This window comes from Eulemur rufifrons, unplaced genomic scaffold (genome assembly GCF_041146395.1).
Source record: "Eulemur rufifrons isolate Redbay unplaced genomic scaffold, OSU_ERuf_1 scaffold_84, whole genome shotgun sequence".
Taxonomy (NCBI): domain Eukaryota; kingdom Metazoa; phylum Chordata; class Mammalia; order Primates; family Lemuridae; genus Eulemur; species Eulemur rufifrons.
The window spans coordinates 396632-415021 of record NW_027182866.1 but is presented as its reverse complement, the minus strand read 5'-3'; the positions used below and the strand labels follow the sequence as shown (position 1 = coordinate 415021).

Genomic DNA, 18390 nt, shown 5'->3' with positions numbered 1-18390 from the left:
TGTACTGGCCATTTCATATCTATGGAATCGCAGTACACGGCCTTTTGGGTCTAGACCCTCCAGCTGGCACACTGTTTTTGAAGCTCATCGGTGCTACAGCATGAAATCAGTTTTTCATTCCTTTTCACGGCTGAGTACTATTTTATCGTACGGATAGACCACTCATGTGTTTATCCACTCATCTGCCTATGGACACTTGGGTTTGTCAACCTAAAATAATCAAAAGGGTCAGAATCCAGTTTAAAGAGAGTTTATGCAAGCCCAGAGGTTGAGGACAGGCTGCCCAGAAAGCACAGATTCCAAAGAATGGAACTCAGTGTTTCAAACAGAAGTTTGAGATTGCTTGATAGACAAAGCCTAGGAAGTGTAACAGAATTTCAGCATCTTCCTGCGTAAGGCCAATGCATGGCTACAGCGATCGGATGAGTGGAGATGGTCCTTTTCTTGCGGGAAAGGTATATTTAGCATTCCGCACGGAACATGTAAGTCACGGGGTCTGCGTTAGGCGTGGGACACTGAAGGAGGCGGTTAATCCACAGCCAAGATCAGCGGCGGTGGGGGAAGGGCTGGTCATTCCCCGCACAGCAGCGAGGACGAGCTCGGCTGTCATCCCACCAGTAGACCGGCAAGCAAGCTCTGTGCCTCGGTCTCCAGGGCTCAACTTCTCCCTGGCATAATACACTTGGAGGGCTCAGAAATATTATTTTCTTTTACAAGCTGTATCCCCGGTTCCATTTTCATTCTTCCACGTCAGCCACGTCTAATCGACGACACGCGTAACCCCTGCGAGGTCCAGGAGGCGACTGCACCGTCGCAACATCTGCGGAACCCAGGACTGGCGCCCGGGAAGTCCCGGGAGGGCGTCAGGCTCACGCGCGGCGCCCGGAAGTCCTCTGCTGGCCGCTGACCCGGAAGCGCTCGTGGCCGCTGCCTCCGCGCTGGCTATCATGGCGGCGGTGCGGTCTGTGCGTCGCTGAGGAGTCGAGACGCCGGCCCGCGCGCGCCATGGTCTTCCTCAGCGCGCAGCTTTGGCTGCGGAACCGCGTCACCGACCGCTACTGGCGGATCCAGGAGGTGCTGAAGCACGCCCGGGTGAGTGCCGCGTGCGCGCGCCCGGCCTGCGCTCGGGGCGCCCGGGCGGGGCGCGCGGGCCGAGGGGCGCGCGGGCCGAGGGGCGCCCGGCACGGGCCCCACCGACGGCCCTCGTTTCCCGTTTCTCATCCCAGCATTTCCGGGGGAGGAAGAACCGCTGCTACAGGTTGGCGGTCAGAGCTGTGATTAGAGCGTTTGTGAAATGCACCAAAGCGCGGAAACTGAAGAAGAGGAACATGAGAACGGTAAGCGTGCACCCCGAAGCCCAGCAGTCCCGCGCCCCGCAGGCCCCCGCCCGGCTTGCGACCCTGCGGAGTCGCCCCGCAGAGCCAACCCCCACGGCCCTTCCAAACCTAGCGGGTGCAAAGCCAGGTCGCTGGGCCTTCCGCAGCTCGGCGGATGGCTTCTCCATCTTTCCCTGCGCCGGAGTCAGAAACCTCACTGCCGTGCTCAGCTCTTCTGTTTCCTTCCCATCTCACATTCCGAACTCCAGCATAGCCTGTCTGCCCTGCACACAGAATATGGGGTGTCCACGATTTGACCTCCTCTGCACCCCGCTCCAGACCACCATGGCTCACCGGGCCAGAGCAAGGGCCTTCCTGCCAGCCAGCCACCACCGCAGTCCCTGCTGCTCATGTCTTCCCTGTGCTTAAAAGCCTGTGGTGGCTTCCAGTCCCCATGGTGACAAGTCAAACCTAGGCCACAGGCCTGGTTACTCTGACCACTCCCTGAGGCCCAGCCGCGACAGGGCCTCGGTTGGCTTCGGAGGTGCTCCTTAAAGAGACGAGGCCTGCTCCCTTACAAGCTCTTTGCACTTGCGGTTTCTTCTACCTGGAAATCTTCGGGTTTCTGCATGGCTTGGCCCTCCGCTCTGCCCAAGTGCCGCCTTCTCATCACCTAGGCACCTCTCACCACCCCTGCCCCACTCTCGTGAACTTAGCCTCTGACATACCTGGTAGTTTACGTGCTTGGTTGTTTATTGCTGGTTGCCTCCCCCCTACTAGAGTGCAAGCTCAGGAAGGAGCTTGGTTTCTTTAGAGTGGCGTGACCCAGGTCTGGGTCAGTAATGCTTTGTAAACATGGGCTGAAGGAATTAAGGTGGGGGAGGTGGTCAGAAACTCACGTGACCATGTAAAGTCAGAAAGGTGCAGCGAGGTGTGGTGGCGCCTGCCTGTAGTCCCAGCTGCTTGGGAGGCTGAGCTGGGAGAATCCCTTGGGCCGAACAGTTGGAGGCTGCAGTGAGCTGTGATTGTGCCACTGTACTCCAGCTTGGGGGACAGAGCGAGACCCTGTCTCTAAAAAAAAAAAAATGAAACCTCAGAGCAGATCCATTCAGAGACTTCCACTGCACCATGTTCCAGCCAAGCATCACTTTGACTCGTCCTTCCAGTTTTTTCCATGCCTGCCCATTAGTCTCACTTGCTGCTGCTGCTGTGTTCCTGTGTTTGCTGGGCATGGAACAGACCTGTCCTTAGCAGCCAGTATTCTGTCAGGACCTTCCTCCCTCCAGACTGTCAGCTCTGCCCTTTGCTGGCATCTGTTCACCTCCCTGAAGCTTCCACCCCAAGTGTTCTCTTCCTGCCTCTCAGCACTCATCGCAGTGGCTGCAATAATTTATCCATGAAGATCCTTGCTAGACTGAGCTTCGTCTGCCACAGAAGCTCTTGCTCATCTCTGTTCTTAATGCCTCATAGCATGTTATCATTTAGAAGTGAAACTTGCGTCAGGTGAAGAACGTCAACCTTTTGCTTGCTATTACTGATGGTACTGTAAGCCTGAGTAGAAAACATTATGTTTTCTTTTTGTTTTCGAGACAAGGTTTCACTCTGTTGCCCAGGCTGCAGTGCAGTGGTGGCTTCGTAGCTCATTGCAGCCTCCAACGCTTGGCCTCAAGCCATCCTCCCTCCCACCGCATCCTCCCAAAGTGCTGGGACTATAGGCGTGAGCTACTATGCCAGCCTGTATTTATTTTTACAAAAATTCCTTTTAGTTCAGTTGGAGCCTTTGCTGGAAGGTATGGATATAACATCCAGAAATTGTTCCTAAGCATCTCAGTGTTTTCTTATTTCAGCTCTGGATTAATCGAATTACAGCGGCTTCCCAGGAACACGGCCTGAAGTACCCAGCGTTCATGGCCAATCTGATTAAGGTACGGTAGAGGATTGCGCCCGGGAGATGCTGGCATCCGCAGGAACCGTCCCATCAGGCATGATCCAGCCTGGCCGGTCTGTGCAGCACAGGCAAAGGGACCTGCTGGGCTGCACCGTAACGCTGCTTTCTGTACCTGGTGGGGGGTTCTGGCAGGTCAGAGGCTTCCACACTTGCTTCTCCCTTGCCCTGCTGGTAGCAGAGCACAACTAGAAACAGGGCATGTGGTACTGAGATGTGAGCCGTGATGTTTCCTCATTAAGGAAAAGAGGTAGAAAAACTTGGCTTTAACTTTAATTTGGAAGTTTTAACAGTGAACGATTTCTGATGGCATAGCAGGTGATGCTGAAAGTTACACAATCAAAAAGGAGGGGGAATGTTTTGGAGAGAAGGAGCAGTTTAAGCAAATGTTGCAAAATCATGGTAATTGTTGAATCTAATGATTATGCTATTTCCTCTGCTTCTGTATACATTTAAATTTTTTCTTAAAAAGTTAAAGGGTTGGGCCAGGCACGGTGGCTCACGCCTGTAATCCTAGCACTCTGGGAGGCCAAGGCGGGAGCGAGACCCCGTCTCACTAAAAGTAGAAAGAAATGATTTGGACAGCTAAAAATATATAAAAATTAGCTAGGCATGGTGGCACATGCCTGTAGTCGCAGCTACTCGGGAAGCTGAGGCAGAAGGATCGCTTGAGCCCAGGAGTTTGAGGTTGCTGTGAGCTCGGCTGATGGCACGGCACTCTAGCCCAGGCAACAGAGTGAGATTCTGTCTCAAAAAAGAAAGAAAAGAAAAGAAAAAAAAAAGTTAAGAGGTTGGACATTTTTCCTGTACCTTGCAGCAAACCCTGTCTTTGGTGCTTTATAAAGATACTCAGGGCAAGCTTAGGAAGTGTGATGTCCCCATTTTACTGAGGGGCAACTGAGGCTCAGAAAGGAGACAGACTTTGCCCAAGGCACATAGGTCCGGGTGTTACAGTCGGTCTTGCTCCATCCTTGGTGGCTGCATGTAATGCTTGAGACCTTCACCCTTCTTTGCTCCTTGGACTCTGGTAGTGTTTCTTAGCTTTCTGAAATCACCTACAGTTTTACTCGGTCACTGCCATGGCTCGGCTCTCTTGTGGGAACTTCTGAGTTGGTTTACTCCAGGCCAGCAGTCTTGGTTCCATCCTCGTGGTGACCATTGTCCTAAACAAGGTCTTTGGTTCCATGGCTGGCACGGGCACTGGACTCCAGCCTCCTCTCCCAGATCACACAGATTCCAAGGTGCCCTCCCTCACCCCGTCCACATTCACTCGTCAGCATCCTGCTTGGAAGTCCTCCGCTGGGTCAGCCAGACAGGCTCCTCCTGCCCCCTCCCCTCTTGCCCTACAGTATTAACAGTCCCCAGGAGGGCAGAGACTTGCCTGGAGTCACCCAGAGTCTGCTGAGGAGGGCCACTCAGACCATGGGACTCTGGGCTGCATTCTTTTTTTTCAGGGTCTCGCTCTGTTACCCAGGCTGGAGTGCAGTGTCGTCATCACAGCTCACTGCAACCTCAAACTCCTGGGCTCAAGCGATCTTCCTGCCTCAGCTAATTTTTTTATTTTTGTAGAGATGGGGGTCTTGCTGTATTGCCCAGGCTGGTCTCAAACTCCTGGGCTCAAGCAGTCCACCTGCCTCAACTTCCAGCCACCACAGCTGCATTCTCTTTGCCCCGCCCAGCACAGGACCCTCCTGAGGCTCATTTCTGATGCTGACTGCAGGCTCTGTTTCCCCAGTGCCAGGTGGAGCTCAACAGGAGGGTGCTTGCGGATCTGGCCATCTACGAACCAAAGACTTTCAAATCTTTGGCTGTTCTGGCCAACAGGAGGCGACAGGAAGGATTTGCTGCGGCCTTGGGGGACGGGAAGGAGCCTGAAGGCGTCTTTTCCAGAGTTGTGCAGTACCACTGAGCGGCTGCCGCTGTGCACGTTAGGACGGCTTTTTCCCGATGATCATAACGAAAATAAGAGCAGTTTGCAAGTTTGATTTGTAATTGTATTTGCATTTCAGGAAGACGCATGAGAAGGCCTTGTCTTCTCCCAATGGGATAGACTCACAGGACTGTCTCCAGTAGATTGTGTCAATAAAGTTGTGGGGTGTTGGGCTTCGTGAGTTGTTTTCTGGAGTCAAGCAAACACACTTTGGGTGTGCCCTGCCTCTGAGGTGCCTGCATGCCCACCATGACAGTAGCGTGGTGTGGGAGAGGCTGCTGGGGTGAGGGGTCCCTGGTTGTTGGGTGCAACTGAGCCCCTTCCTTCTGCAAGTTCGGGGATTTGCCCCAGGCTTCTGACCCTCAAGGGCTGTCCGGAGTGGCTTGTCCAGCACCCGGCACCTCAGTTCCCTGATTGACCCCAAACACCCCACTCCCTACTTTGACCCTGCCTAGGGCTGACCTCACCCTCGACCTTCCCCTAGTTTCTTTCTTGTGTCCATCAGGGACCTTGTGGCTCAGCCCTTCTGCCTCAGTGAACACCAGCCTCAGTTTCCATGCTGTCTCCTTTCCATACGCCACAGCCCAGCAGGCAGTGCTGCTAATCCCAGCCTCCCTTCTGTCCCTGCAGATTGGGTTGACTTTTCCAACAGGTCACCTGGGGAGGTCTTAACAGCTAACAGTTCCCTCCATTAAGTCCAGGAGCATGTTCTCAGCGAGCCACAGGAGCTCTACCAACCCTCTGCCAGACACACACCCCATGCGGTGGACAGTGTGTCCCCTCAACTGCTTAGGGCCAGGTCCCCCCCCTGCCCCCACCCTCTTGGGGACCTGGCTTCACCCAAAGCCGTTCCCGTCTGGAGCCCCCTCTCTAGCTCTGGGGTCTCTTCTCTTCTTCTGCCTCATTCTTGGTGTCCACAGTTGATCCCACCGTGCCCCAATAGCTCTCACCAAAGTGGTCTCCTGGAACTGGAATAAACCCAACAAACACACTGCATGGGTAGCAGTCCCATCTGCTTGCTGATGCCTCCCACACTCATGGGAAGTGCACCCCCAGCCCTAGCCTGGCTGTCCTGCAGGGGCTCCCACACTGAGTGCCTGTCTCCCCACCCAAAGCAGCCACACTGCCCTGTGCTGGCTGTAAGGTTTTAAGACTGGAGTCCAGGGGCGGGGCGGCGCAGCTGAAAGTTAAAGTACCCTCCCGGGTCTCGGCACCAAATGTAAGGTTTCTTTGAAGTAGCCGGTGCTAGAGAAAGAGAGACGAGCAGAGTTGAAAGGGATAAGTAAAGAGGCTTTATTGGAGCGCTCCCGGGTGGGGGTAACGAGTCCCCGAGAGAGGGACCGGGGCGAGCCTCACAGTCCCACCAGTGGGACTAGAAAAGCCGCCCCGCCCAGAAGTCTGAGTGGGTTTATATACGTTTAGGAATGGCGGATGGGAGCTTCTTTGGCCAGGAGATATCACTTCAGCTTTGAGGCGGGTATTGAGGGATAGGAGGGACTTCTTTTCTCAGTAGGGAGGGGGGGTACCTGCCACCAGCCTTCCACTGGCACCGTCCTTCACCCTCTGCCAGCAGCTGCCTAGGAGCCATTCTTCAGACTCAACGCCCACCCCCGGCCCCATGCAGAACCTCTCAGGTCCTGGCCATGCATCTCTTAGAGATTGCTTCAACCTGACCACTTACTCCGCTGCACGGCCTCCTCGGAGGCCGCTCCTCCTGGCCCCTGTCACTGAGCCTAAGGATGACCACTACGCCATAAGTGTTCTGCGTCTCATTCGGTCTTTTCTGCGGCACAAGTGCAGTGCCTGGCTGTGTGCAAGGGTGCTTAATGCTCGTCAACTGTCAATGGCTACTGAGTAGACAAGGTGGAGGACGAGGAGCCCTCTGCTGTGTGGGACCTGGGTCTGAGCACGGTGAGCTGCCTTTTCTGCGTTCCCTCTCAGCAAAGGAAGACGGGCGTGGCAGACCACTGTGGGCCGCTCCCCTGCAACACCCACCCTCCTCCAGCCCAGGTTTCCCTTCTTGCTGGCGAGGGAGGGAGTACAATGACCCGTCCCCAGCTACAGGGCCTGGCCCTGAGTGGCCAGAGAGCAGGAGCATTTCCCAAGTCCCATGCCTCTGGCCACAGATCAGGTGATGGGCAGGCAGCCCAGGCAGGGCTGAGGAGAAACCAGCCGTGTGGTGGTTTCCAGAAGAAATTCCTTGCTTCCTGGACAGTGTGCAGCTGTAGCTCACAGAGACGACATCCTGGGGCTGCCAGCCTTGGGGAGAGGAGATGGGTGGCTGTAACCACAGTGCCCATGGCAGGCAAAGGGGAGAGGAGAGACTGGTTCTCGGTTGACACTGTTTGAGATGCTGGATCAAGCCTTGCCAGAGCCAGCCCCACAGCAGGACTGGGGCGCGGGGGGGCGGGGGTGGTGGTGAAAGCCAACTGGCCTCTGGATTTGAGCCGCGTAGTCAGAGGCAGCTCAGAGTGTCTCAAGCTCCTCCCCGTCAGCTTCCCCACCATCCTCACCTGGGGCCCTGTGCTAGCCCTGGTGAAAGTGTGAACTGCAGCGACAGACAGTCCTGTGTCTGTCCCTCCTGCAAAGCTGGCAGAGCAGCATAACGGGCAGGGCCTGTGTTCGCCCGCACAGAGGGTCAGTAAACTCCAGGGATGTTCACATATGCATAAAGCCCTTCAATGGCTCCCTGCTGTTTGCAGGGCTGTGTCCAAACCCCTTCCCACACGGCGCCCCGGGCCTGAACCTTGAGGGACTGCAGCCTTCCCGCGCACTGCTGGGGCTCTGGAGGAACCCAGAACCCTTTACCCATCTCTCTTCCCTGTGGGCGGAGCTTTGAAGGCAAGAACCTGGGGGAGTCTGCTGTTACCGTGCATCCCAAAGCCCGGGAGTCAGCGAGCACCGAAGAGCAACGACGCCGACAGAGGCTGGGGACACTTACCCAGCGCGTCGCCCCACTGCTCTGACCACCCTCCAGGGCCAGGCGAGCGGAGCCTCCAACGCTGCCCTGCTCTGGGGACGGCGGGACACCGCGCCGTCCTCAGGCTTCTGGAACACGCGCTGCCGCGACCGGGACCTCTGTGCAAGAGCAGGCAACCGCGGGCCTACCACTCCAGGACTCGGCAACCGCGCCTAGCTCCGGACAGATGCGCTTCCGGGTCGGGCCGGGCCGCGGAGCCTGCTGGGTTCCAGCGTCGGCGTTGGTTGCGTCACTGACGGACAGGTAGCACAGCCAATCGCCACAAGGTGGCGTGGGGCCGCCCACGGGACGAACCAATGGTGCCGGACGGGGCGGGGCGGTCGCGGCCGCCGCGCGTCGCGAGGAGCCGCCCTGCGGGAAGCGGCCGAAGGGGAATCGGCGGCACAAAATGGCGGCGGCGGCGGCGGCGGCCGGGGCTTCGGGGCCAGCGGCCCCCGCGGCGGCGGCCAGCGCCCCAGGCTTGGGGAGCGCAGCCCCCGGGTCGCAGGGGGTGCTGATCGGAGACAGGCTGTACTCCGGGGTGCTCATCACCTTGGAGAACTGCCTTCTGCCTGACGACAAGCTCCGCTTCACGCCGTCCATGTCGAGCGGCCTCGACACTGACACGGAGACCGACCTCCGCGTGGTGGGCTGCGAGCTCATCCAGGCGGCCGGCATCCTGCTCCGCCTGCCGCAGGTGAGGGCGCGGCCTCCAGCCCGGGCCGCAGTAACCGCCGCGCCGGCGCCGGGCCTTTTGTTGGCGGCGGGGCCGGGCCCGCGCCACCCGGGCCACGGCCGCCGGCCCCACCCCGACCGGGCCCGGACCCCTGCCGTCCTGTCCCCCAGCGGGCAGGGCCTCGGGGCGGCGGGACTCGGAGAGCCCTTTGGGGACGCGGAAAACGTCTTCGTGTTGGGCTCTGTGTGGGGAGTCCCGCGAAACGCGCTGACTTCTAACTGCCAGGGTCTTGAATGACGGAGACGGAAAATGATGGAAATTTTCCTCTTTTCTAGGTGGCCATGGCTACCGGGCAGGTGCTGTTCCAGCGGTTCTTTTACACCAAGTCCTTTGTGAAGCATTCCATGGAGGTAAGGGCTCGTTCTCAAGGAAATACATTGAGAGGAAGCCTGGGTTTGTTATTTTGCCCAGTTGCTCAGAGGACATAGTACCTGCCCCCTAGTCTGAGCTCTGTCCTGGAGGGTCTTGGAAGTCGCCTGTGCTGCAGGCTCTGTTTCTCCTCCTCCCGTCCCTCTGGGCGCATCCCCTCTTTGCCTTCAGTAGCCGGTAAGCCTCCGGAGGCTGTCAGGATTGGAACAGACATCCGTTTGTTGCGATGCTTACATTTCAGCATGTCTCAATGGCCTGTGTTCACCTGGCCTCCAAAATAGAAGAAGCTCCAAGACGTATACGCGATGTCATCAATGTGTTTCATCGACTTCGACAGCTGAGAGAGAAAAAGTAAGTCTTTATTGGAGCCATCATAAACATTTTGGGTTTTTTTTTTTTTTTTTTTTTTTGAGACTGAGTGTTACTCTGTTGCCCTGGCTAGAGTGCCATCGCGTCAGCCTCGCTCACAGCAACCTCAAACTCTTGGGCTCAAGCGATCCTCCTGCCTCAGCCTCCTGAGTAGCTGGGACTAGGGCATGTGCCACCATGCCCGGCTAATTTTTTTCTATATATTTTTAGTTTTCCAGCTAATTTTCCTCTATTTTTAGTAGATACGGGGTCTCTCTCTTGCTCAGGCTGGTCTTGAACTCCTGACCTCGAGTGATCCTCCCGCCTCGGCCTCCCCAGAGTGCTGGGATTATGGGCGTGAGCCACCGCGCCCGGCCTGTCTAGTTTTTTTATGGTTATCAAGTTACGATAACATTGCTATAACAAAATTTGGGGTATGAGGTTTTAAGCTTAGGGGTTGTTCATTAATGTATTCTCAAGCACCCAGAACAGGGCCTGCCCAGGGGGCATCCAGCAGATGCTGTCTAGTGAGGGACGGAACCCCCGTCTTGCTGGTATCGGTTTCCTGCTTTGCCCACGTCAGCTCACAGCCCTGTCGTTGTTTCCCGCATGTTTCTGAACGTTCTAGAGCAGGGGTTCTCAAGCTCACACCATTGACATTTGGGGCTGGATCCCTCTCAGCTGTGGTGGATAGTCCTGTGTGCTGTAGGATGTTTAGCAGCATCACCTTTCTCTCCTCACTAGGTGCTAGGAGCACCCTTCCTCAGTTGTGGCAGCTCGAAATGTCTCTAGACATAGCCTCGTGGCCCTGGGATAGCAAAAGTGCCCTGGTTGAGAGCCACTGCCCTAGACCGTAGCCCAGACTTGATGCTCCCTACGTTAATGGAATTCCTTTGGAAAACACAGTCTTGTCTATTTGCAAATATTGTGCTCTCATTGGTCCTCTGGTTTTCCATTTCCCTCAAACACATGCCGCTGTGTTCTGAGCCGGAGTGCACTGAGCACTTGTGCAGTGAGATGCTAAGACCCTCGCATGTTCAGTCCATGTTCGTGCACCAGAGAGATGTTTATCTGTAAGGAAAAGGGCGAAGATCATTGAGAAGGATGAGCAGGTTAGCTTTGGGGTGTGAGGAGTAGTTTGCAATTTTGTTAGTTAAAGGAAGTAAACTTCGTAGTGATGTCTCTGCTGCGGCGTTTATATTAGTTCCTCGCCATTTGGAGGGACTTGAGGGACTTGAAAGACCTTGTTTTGTCTGACCCTCACGGGGACCACGTGGTTTGTCCTTGTAGGAAACCTGTCCCTTTACTGCTGGATCAAGATTATGTTAACTTAAAGAACCAAATTATAAAGGCGGAAAGACGAGTTCTCAAAGAGCTGGGTTTCTGCGTCCACGTGAAACATCCTCACAAGGTGGGTGTGTGCCTGGCCTCCGGGGGTCCCCCAGGCCACTGCCTCAGCCCGGCCACCTCTCGCCATCTCAGTACGGGAAGGCTCTGAAGAGGATTGAGTGCGTCCTTTCCTTGGTTTTCCGGTTTACATCCATAATCTCAAAACGATTTTTGATCCAATAGTCTTCTAGTATCCGTTAATTTTAGTAACATTTTTAAAAGCTTTGTAAATGGCATCTTTTAAGTCTGGGCTTTCAAAAACAGTGGTAAACTTGTAAAAATCGAATCTGTTAGTATACATTTTTCTTTCTCAACAACTAATTCTCTAAAGTTGCTTTAGTAACGGTCTTACTTCCTCTTAATGGGGACATTGGAAGAATTCTGAACCCTTTTACTCTGAAATGAACTAAAGCAGTTTTGTAGCATGAATTGATTGAGGAGCACGGCTACTATACTTTAAGTTATACTTAAACAAAAAACTTGTTTTACAAAAAAGATTATTGTTTGCATTTTGGTTTCATCCCCTTTTTATTGCTGGGTTTCCTCATATCTTCTCTCTCGCTTGTTAGCTTTTCTAGCCTGAATTCAAATTCAAATCCTTGGTAAATTATCCATCACCGATTTAAGTGCTTCTCTTCACTTGCTGAAAGTGTTTTCACACTGTGTTCTGTTTGAGTTGGTAACTGGGGTGCGGAGGTGTTGAGGGCAGGCTAACCTCACTGGTGGAAAGGTGTTGAAGACGAGAGTGAAAACCAGCCCGGTGAAGAACTGGGCCCTCCGTGCCATGGGGTGTGCAGCCCGGCCCCCATGCATGCGCGCTGCCCACTGCAAAAGCAGGCAGCAGGTGCATCAGCAAAAGCGCCCCCTCCAGCTGAGCCATCCGCCAGATGTGTGACCAGGAGCCACCCCTGGGATCTAGCATGAGGCTCTTACTTGCTGCATGGACACCCACAAGATCTGCATTCTGGGCTCTTGAGGTTCTTGGTAATAACTGCCTGACCCGTATCTTCCAGATAATCGTTATGTACCTTCAGGTGTTAGAGTGTGAGCGTAACCAACACCTGGTCCAGACCTCATGGTGAGTTGACCTTCCTTGTTTTATGGGACCAGCAAGGGCAGTGCAGGAATGTGTTGATGTGAGGCACTTGGGCAGTGGGTAGTCGGTCCCATGACCTGGTTGTGGGCTGGAGTTGTCCAAGTGCCCAGTGTTCCTGTTGCGTAAATTCCAATCAGACTCCCAAAATGTCAGGCACTGGCATAACGGTAGGTGGCCCCTCTCCTCTCCATAGCCCCGGACCTCCTGTGTCCCCCAACCCTTGAACAGTCCGCAGTCTTCCCTGGGGGCACTGTTGATTTTGTACAGTTGGATCTTTCCCAGGGGAATCAAAGGCGACAGGCGATAGTTTAGGCCTAGTGGTATTATATCGCCCGTGAAATTACATCCCTTGGGAGAAGGGTGGGGAGGAAGTTTTGCTACAGTTCTGGGACTGATTTTAGCAGTGCATGTATGTGCTAGAAACGAAGCCCAGAGTGCATTTAGGGTTTGGGTGTCTGAGTGAGTTTTTCTCACGGAGATAAGTCTGTAAGGGTCTTAATGTTGCTGACTGAATTGTCTGGTGCTATGACGTGCTTAGCAGAGAACCTATTTTGACTTTCCTTTTCTGTACTCTTTCAATCAAAGGGTAGCCTCTGAGGGTAAGTGACTAAGACTTCTCCTCTGCTGTCCAAGCGCTTTGGTGCAGGGACAGCGGCCGTCTTCAGCCAATCCAGTGCAGGCTCTCCACCGAAGGCTGGCTCTAGACTGGTGGTATGCGTTCGATAGCATAGTCATGGCCGACTGCTGCTTGTGGTTCTGACGATTGTGCTTCTTGTTAATCCTCTGTTGTGCTTTGGTAATTGTATCGATTAGAGTTGATAACTGTCTTGACTTGAATTTTGTTCCTTTAAAACTGCTGTACCTATACCGTAAAGATGCAGTACCTTTCTCTTTTTAAAACATTCTATGAAAAGTTGTAAGAACTGAAGTGAATTGGCTGATGGGAATTCAGACTGTCAATGTGGGGTTATGTCATTATTTCTGGAAGGCCTAAAGTTGCTCTTTTCAGCAGCTAAACTTGACACATTCTAGGAAAAGGTATGCATCTTTAAATTATTCCATGGACACTTTTAAAAATACTGTAACTTAATTTAAATGTTAGCAATAAGTGTGTTTTGAGGATTTCATTTAAGACTTAAAAATTAATGGATTAATATTATTGCTACTTGAATACTGAAATTTTTTTATTAGAAACAAAAAAAGTTACTGATGGTTAAGTTTATCACTGTGTTCTTCACTTGCAAAGTTGCTGCCGGGACGTGTGGCCGCTGGGCTCTCACACCGGCTTCCTTCCGGTGGCTGGAGCAAGCGCTTCCAGAGCCAGGCGCCTCTAGGAGGCATCGTAGAATTTATCGTTTAGAAATCCGAGTGGGTTTGTGTGTCACTTTCTCCAGGTTGTATTTAGGGTAAAGATACAGGGGCAGGGTGGGGGGATGAGCCCGGTCCCAGGCTGACTTGCCTTGGCTGCAGCCTGACTCCACGGCTCGCCATTATTGGGGTGTGTGGGGACAGTGACCATATAACCTGTTCACCTGTTTCCTCATGGAATTAGTCGTTTGTTTTTGCAATACTGATAAAGAGAACATATGGTCTGATTTTAGTCTATTAAGTCTTAGAGAAATATATCCAAAGAAAAATGCTAAAAATGTAGCCAGTTTAAAAACCTTTTAATTTTATAAAAATGAAAATTTTTATATTTTCTAAATATGATAAAGTTCTTTAAATGTACTAATTGTGATGAAACTTGTAGTATTTTGTTGCTTTGTCTGATTTTATGAATGTTCGTTTTAAGACTCCTTGTTGCAATGGGACAATTTGGAAACGATTCTTTGCTAAGCCGAGAAGAGGACTTCCCTGTGGGCACTGAGCCGCCCTGCGTGATGTGCCTTTGCCTCTGCATTGCACCCAGGGTGCTTTCCCTTTTCCAAGTGGACTGCCTCGTGGAAGCTGCAGCTCAGTCGTCCAGAGAAGGGCCAGGCCGTGAGCACTCTTCGAGGACAAGGAACTCAAGAGGACAGCTTGTCTCACAACAGCCTTGCAGGCCTCGTGCTCAGCCAGTTGATTTGAGTTTGCATGTTTCTCTGCACTATGGATTTTGAGCATTTAGATTTCTTTAATCAGATACATTTTAACCACTACAGTAGACATTTTCTTTCTGAGGTATTGTGCTTTGCATGGGAGCAGGCCAAAAGTTGAGGGGGAAAAGTAAAGTTAAAGTCGGTTCTCTTTCATAGCCACACGTATTGTCTGACATTCAGCCAGCCTTTTTTTTTTTTTTTTTTCCAATAATTTCTCTGCTTTCCTGTCCTGATTCAGAAAAAGCAGCTAGAATGTTCCTCCATTAACTCTTGAGATTCACAGGACTGTCTAGCTCTGAGTCCTAGCATTAGACTACTTAGAGGAGTAGCGACTTTAGAAAGCTCAGACGGATGTCCCGCGTTGCCGGGGGCATTGCAGCTGCTCTTGCGCTTGGTTTTCAGGAACTACATGAACGACAGCCTTCGCACCGACGTGTTTGTGCGGTTCCAGCCCGAGAGCATCGCCTGTGCCTGCATCTATCTGGCCGCGCGGACGCTGGAGGTGGGTGCGTCGCTGCCCGGCCCACAGGAGACTCCCGTGTCGTTTGCTTCCAGTTACGCTCACCTGTGCCAGAGCTTCCCGGTGGCCAGCAGGCTGTTTCTGTGGCCCTGAGTGGGTCTTGCTGGCCACGCGGCCGGCGAGAAAAGTGTGACAGTGAGTGTTTGTGTTCACAGATCCCTCTGCCCAGTCGTCCCCATTGGTTTCTTTTGTTTGGAGCAACTGAAGAAGAAATTCAAGAAATCTGCTTAAAAATTCTGCAGCTTTATACACGGAAAAAGGTTCTTCTATGCTTTTTCCTGTGACATGTGTATTTATGTTTGCTCAGAAGCCTCTGTGCTAAGTGGACGGACTCTGGTCTGTGCAGGTTGATCTGACACACCTGGAAGGTGAAGTGGAGAAGAGGAAACACGCCATGGAGGAGGCAAAGGCACAAGCCAGGGGCCTGCCGCCCGGGGGCACCCCGGCTCTGGACAGCACGGCAGGCTTCTCGCCCGCCCCCAAGCTGGGTGAGTGTCGGGGTGCAGGAGTCCGCTCCCCGCAGGGGTGAAGGTTGGTGGCCCTCTGGAGCTGTTGTGCTCCTGCCTTCTCGACTTCTCTTGGACTTGAATCCAGAGCCTGTCAAAGCCCCATGGGCACCGGAGTCTCCAAGTGCTGCTGATCTTTGACATGAGACACGGGGCCCGGAGAGGATTTTGTCTGTGTGTTTTCATTAGTGAGGAATGTGGACAGACTTTCTAAAATGCTTTCGTTTACCCTGCTTATCCAGTTAGCTTGTCATTAGATAAAACTTTTACAATCTGGGGCAAAAGATCGTATTGTCGGACCCTAGAGGTAAGTCTGGAGCCCACTGCCCAGTCCCTGAGGAGGATGAACGGGGCAGAGGGCGCTTCTGCCTGTCTGTGGTGCATCCGGGCTGGCAGCAGGGAGTTCAGACCTGCACAGGTGGCCTTAGCTCACTCTGCTAACTTACTTCTTACCAGAAGAAATAAGTTTTTTCTTTTTAACGTCTTGTACTTGATTCTAGTAGAATCCCCCAAAGACGGCAAAGGGAACAAGGCTTCCCCGCTCTCCGTGAAGAGTACCAAGCGGAGAGCGGAGGGCGTGAAGAAAGCCAAGGCCGACAGCCCCGTGAACGGGTAAGGCGCCCAGAGCTGCCCGGGGGGCCGCAGGGCTGTCTGGAGACTCGACTCGGGGTCTGTAACCCGCCCCGTCCTGTTGACAGCTTGCCAAAGGGGCGCGAGAGTCGGAGTCGGAGCAGGAGCTGTGAGCAGAGCTACTCGAGGTCCCCGTCGCGGTCTGCTTCTCCTAAGAGGAGGTAAGTGCCTTGGTGTTCTCCCCAGGTGGCAGGCGGTGACGTGGCTACCCTTGGGGACAGTGGTTCTTACCCTGAGGCGGTTTTTCCCCAAACCTGGAGCTCTTGCCTCTGTGAGACCCTGTGGGTGTGTCAGGGCCTGGTTATGACAGGTGGTCACACGTGTGGTGGTGCTGTCCCTCCTCCCAGGAAAAGCGACAGTGGCTCAATGTCTGGCGGGTCCAAGTCACAGAGCCGCTCTCGGAGCCGGAGTGACTCGCCACCGAGACAGGCGCACCGCAGCGCCCCCTACAAAGGCTCTGAAGGGAGGGGCTCCAGGAAGGCCAAGGACTACAAGTATCCCACTCAGAAGCCACACAAGTCTCGGAGCCGGAGCTCATCCCGCTCTCGGAGCCGGTCACGGGAGCGGGCAGAGAATTCTGGGAAATACAAGAAGAAAAGTCATTACTCCAGAGACCAGCCACGGGAACGCTCGAGGTCGTACGAGCGCACGGGCCATCGCTATGAGCGGGACCACCCTGGGCACAGCAGGCATCGGAGGTGAGGCGGGTCCTGCTGGCTGGCGGCCACGGGCCCCTTGCCCTGGGGTGTCCGTCTGGCGGCTGCCCTTCGACCCTCCCTGTTGTGCGCATCCCGGCCGAGCGGCCCTGCGGCACGATTCTTTCTGGAAATGGTTTCTGACCAGACTTGGAGATGAATTTGGAAATGGAATTGAGGGGACGGTGAGGTGCACTTCAGGCTGGCCTGGGGCTCAGCACACACCCGTCCCACCTCGGCAGGAGCCCTGCGGGCAGCTCGGTGGGAAAGCAAACCCACGCGGCCCGTGGTGTGGCCTGGTGCTATCTGTCGGCAGCCACCTCCTCACCCCCACCAGTGCTCAATTACGTTAAGCCAAGAAGGATGATTTTTAGAACCTCTGCCTATATTAGGTTGGACTATGTACATATTTTGCAGTGTTTCACGGTGAGAAAATGGCCTTAATAGCCCCTGATTCTCTGTCCATGTTGTAAATAAACATGTGTTTAAAACAAGTTAAAGCTATATATGAAAACTCAGAACTTGAATTCTGTCAGCTTAAAACTTGCGTAGAGAATTCTGATTTTTTACTTGTGAAGGTATTTAGATCTGTGTTGAAAGTCGTATATTTTTATCTGTGCAATGCTGAGTGCAGGCCACCAGCTCCTAGAGGTTTCCTATATATGCATTTTATGTGGTTGAATAAACACAACTCTGCTCAGGACGTTTGGGAAGATCGAGGTTTGTAGCTCGTCTGTGTGCTCTGCCTGCTCTGCGTGCTCGCTGGGGTGCACCGCGGCTTCCCGGCCTCGGGCACGGCTCAGCTGCTGGCCCCGCTGTCAACTTGCTGGCCCGGCCGGTGGGAAGGTTTGGAAACAAAGTTATTCCACAGGGCTCTCTCGGGGCAGCGCTGGTGGTTCTTGGCGGACTAGGGCCTAATCCCCCCTGCTGCTCCCTCCTTTTCCGGAACGATAGACGGCATGGGCTGGATCTGGGCGCTGCTCAATGGGATGGGCCCATCCCCCTTGCCTTTGGTGAGCTGTCAGCCCCCCAGGGAAGGAGCCTACGCTGCCCCAGGCACCTGCCTGGCCACCTTAGCACCACCCTGTCCCTTCAACGCCCCTTGCACTCTTTGAGGCAAGGGTGGTGGTCTCTGTTCCACCCCCATGTCCTGCCAGGATGGTGGCTACTTGGGGCAGGGCCCCCTGGGCTGCACTCCAGGCCCTGAGAGCAGTAGTAGAGGTAAGGCCAGACTCGGGGTCCTCTCCGTCTGTGACCCCTTGGCCGTGGCCCCTGAGTTCCAAGTGTGGCCTGGCAGATGACCTGCCCATGCCGTCCACCTTGTCTGGCCAATTGCTGGCACCTGGCTGGGCCCCACTGGAGTCCCCGGCCCACCTGGGCAGGCCCTTCTCTAAAAGCACAGTGTCCTCCCATGCGGGAGGTGCCCCGGCTGGGCTTGTGATGTGAGGGTGCCTTTGCTCTGTGGCTGCTCTGTGGCTGCTCTGCCGGCCGGGGGGAGGGATGGGAGTTTGTCCCTGGAGCGGCAGGTGCAGAGCTGGCTCGGCCAGCCCAGGGGCCCAGCTCCCTTAGGGAGGGGCAGAGGTGCGGAGGCCCCACACAGCACAGGGCCTACCCCTCCGCCAAGGGTTGGGGGGCAGGAGTGGGGTGGAGGCCCCTGCAGGGCAATGAGATTCCAGGGCTGGACCTGGAGGTGGGACGAGAGGCTCCCTGGTGGCCCCAGCTGGAGACTGGCTGGTTGAGTCGAGGCACATGGTGGCTGCCTCCAGTGGTCCCCAAAGTGAGGCTCCTGCTTGCCTCCTTCCATGGCTGCAGCTCACTCTGCAGAGCCTCTTCTGGACCTGGGGGGTCACAGGTTTGCGCCTCTCTCCTAGGT

General features: G+C 54.4%; 2 protein-coding genes across 4 annotated transcripts; both read left to right on the top strand.

Moving 5' to 3' along the window:
• Positions 1-948: 948 nt before the first annotated feature.
• MRPL20 (mitochondrial ribosomal protein L20) lies at positions 949-5364 on the top strand. The gene is made up of 4 exons (XM_069464754.1): positions 949-1092; positions 1227-1337; positions 3164-3241; positions 4997-5364. The coding sequence occupies exons 1-4, from the start codon at positions 1006-1008 to the stop codon at positions 5168-5170; spliced, it is 450 nt and encodes a 149-aa protein (XP_069320855.1). The 5' UTR covers positions 949-1005; the 3' UTR covers positions 5171-5364.
• Positions 5365-8534: 3170 nt separating this feature from the next.
• CCNL2 (cyclin L2) lies at positions 8535-17220 on the top strand. Of its 3 annotated transcripts, none has more exons than XM_069464702.1 (11): positions 8560-8847; positions 9162-9236; positions 9497-9606; positions 10894-11014; positions 12006-12070; positions 14569-14668; positions 14842-14946; positions 15033-15174; positions 15696-15804; positions 15891-15983; positions 16170-17220. In XM_069464702.1, exons 1-11 carry the CDS (start codon positions 8560-8562, stop codon positions 16522-16524), a joined length of 1563 nt encoding a protein of 520 aa, XP_069320803.1. In that variant the 3' UTR covers positions 16525-17220. The 3 variants fall into 3 exon arrangements, with proteins under 3 accessions (XP_069320804.1, XP_069320803.1, XP_069320802.1); XM_069464701.1 differs by having other exon boundaries at positions 15693-15804; XM_069464703.1 differs by lacking the exons at positions 14569-14668; positions 14842-14946; positions 15033-15174; ... (1 more) ...; positions 15891-15983; positions 16170-17220 and adding an exon at positions 12674-14508 and having other exon boundaries at positions 8535-8847.
• The last annotated feature ends 1170 nt before the right edge of the window (positions 17221-18390 follow it).

Coding starts and splice junctions, on each gene's coding strand:
- MRPL20 (XM_069464754.1), top strand. CDS start 1,006: ATGGTCTTCCTCAGCGCGCAGCTTTGGCTGCGGAACCGCGTCACCGAC. Junction 1,338..3,163: donor AGAAGAGGAACATGAGAACG/GTAAGCGTGCAC, acceptor TTCTTATTTCAG/CTCTGGATTAATCGAATTAC. Junction 3,242..4,996: donor TCATGGCCAATCTGATTAAG/GTACGGTAGAGG, acceptor CTGTTTCCCCAG/TGCCAGGTGGAGCTCAACAG.
- CCNL2 (XM_069464701.1), top strand. CDS start 8,560: ATGGCGGCGGCGGCGGCGGCGGCCGGGGCTTCGGGGCCAGCGGCCCCC. Junction 15,175..15,692: donor CTCGCCCGCCCCCAAGCTGG/GTGAGTGTCGGG, acceptor ACTTGATTCTAG/TAGAATCCCCCAAAGACGGC. Junction 15,984..16,169: donor TCTGCTTCTCCTAAGAGGAG/GTAAGTGCCTTG, acceptor CCCTCCTCCCAG/GAAAAGCGACAGTGGCTCAA.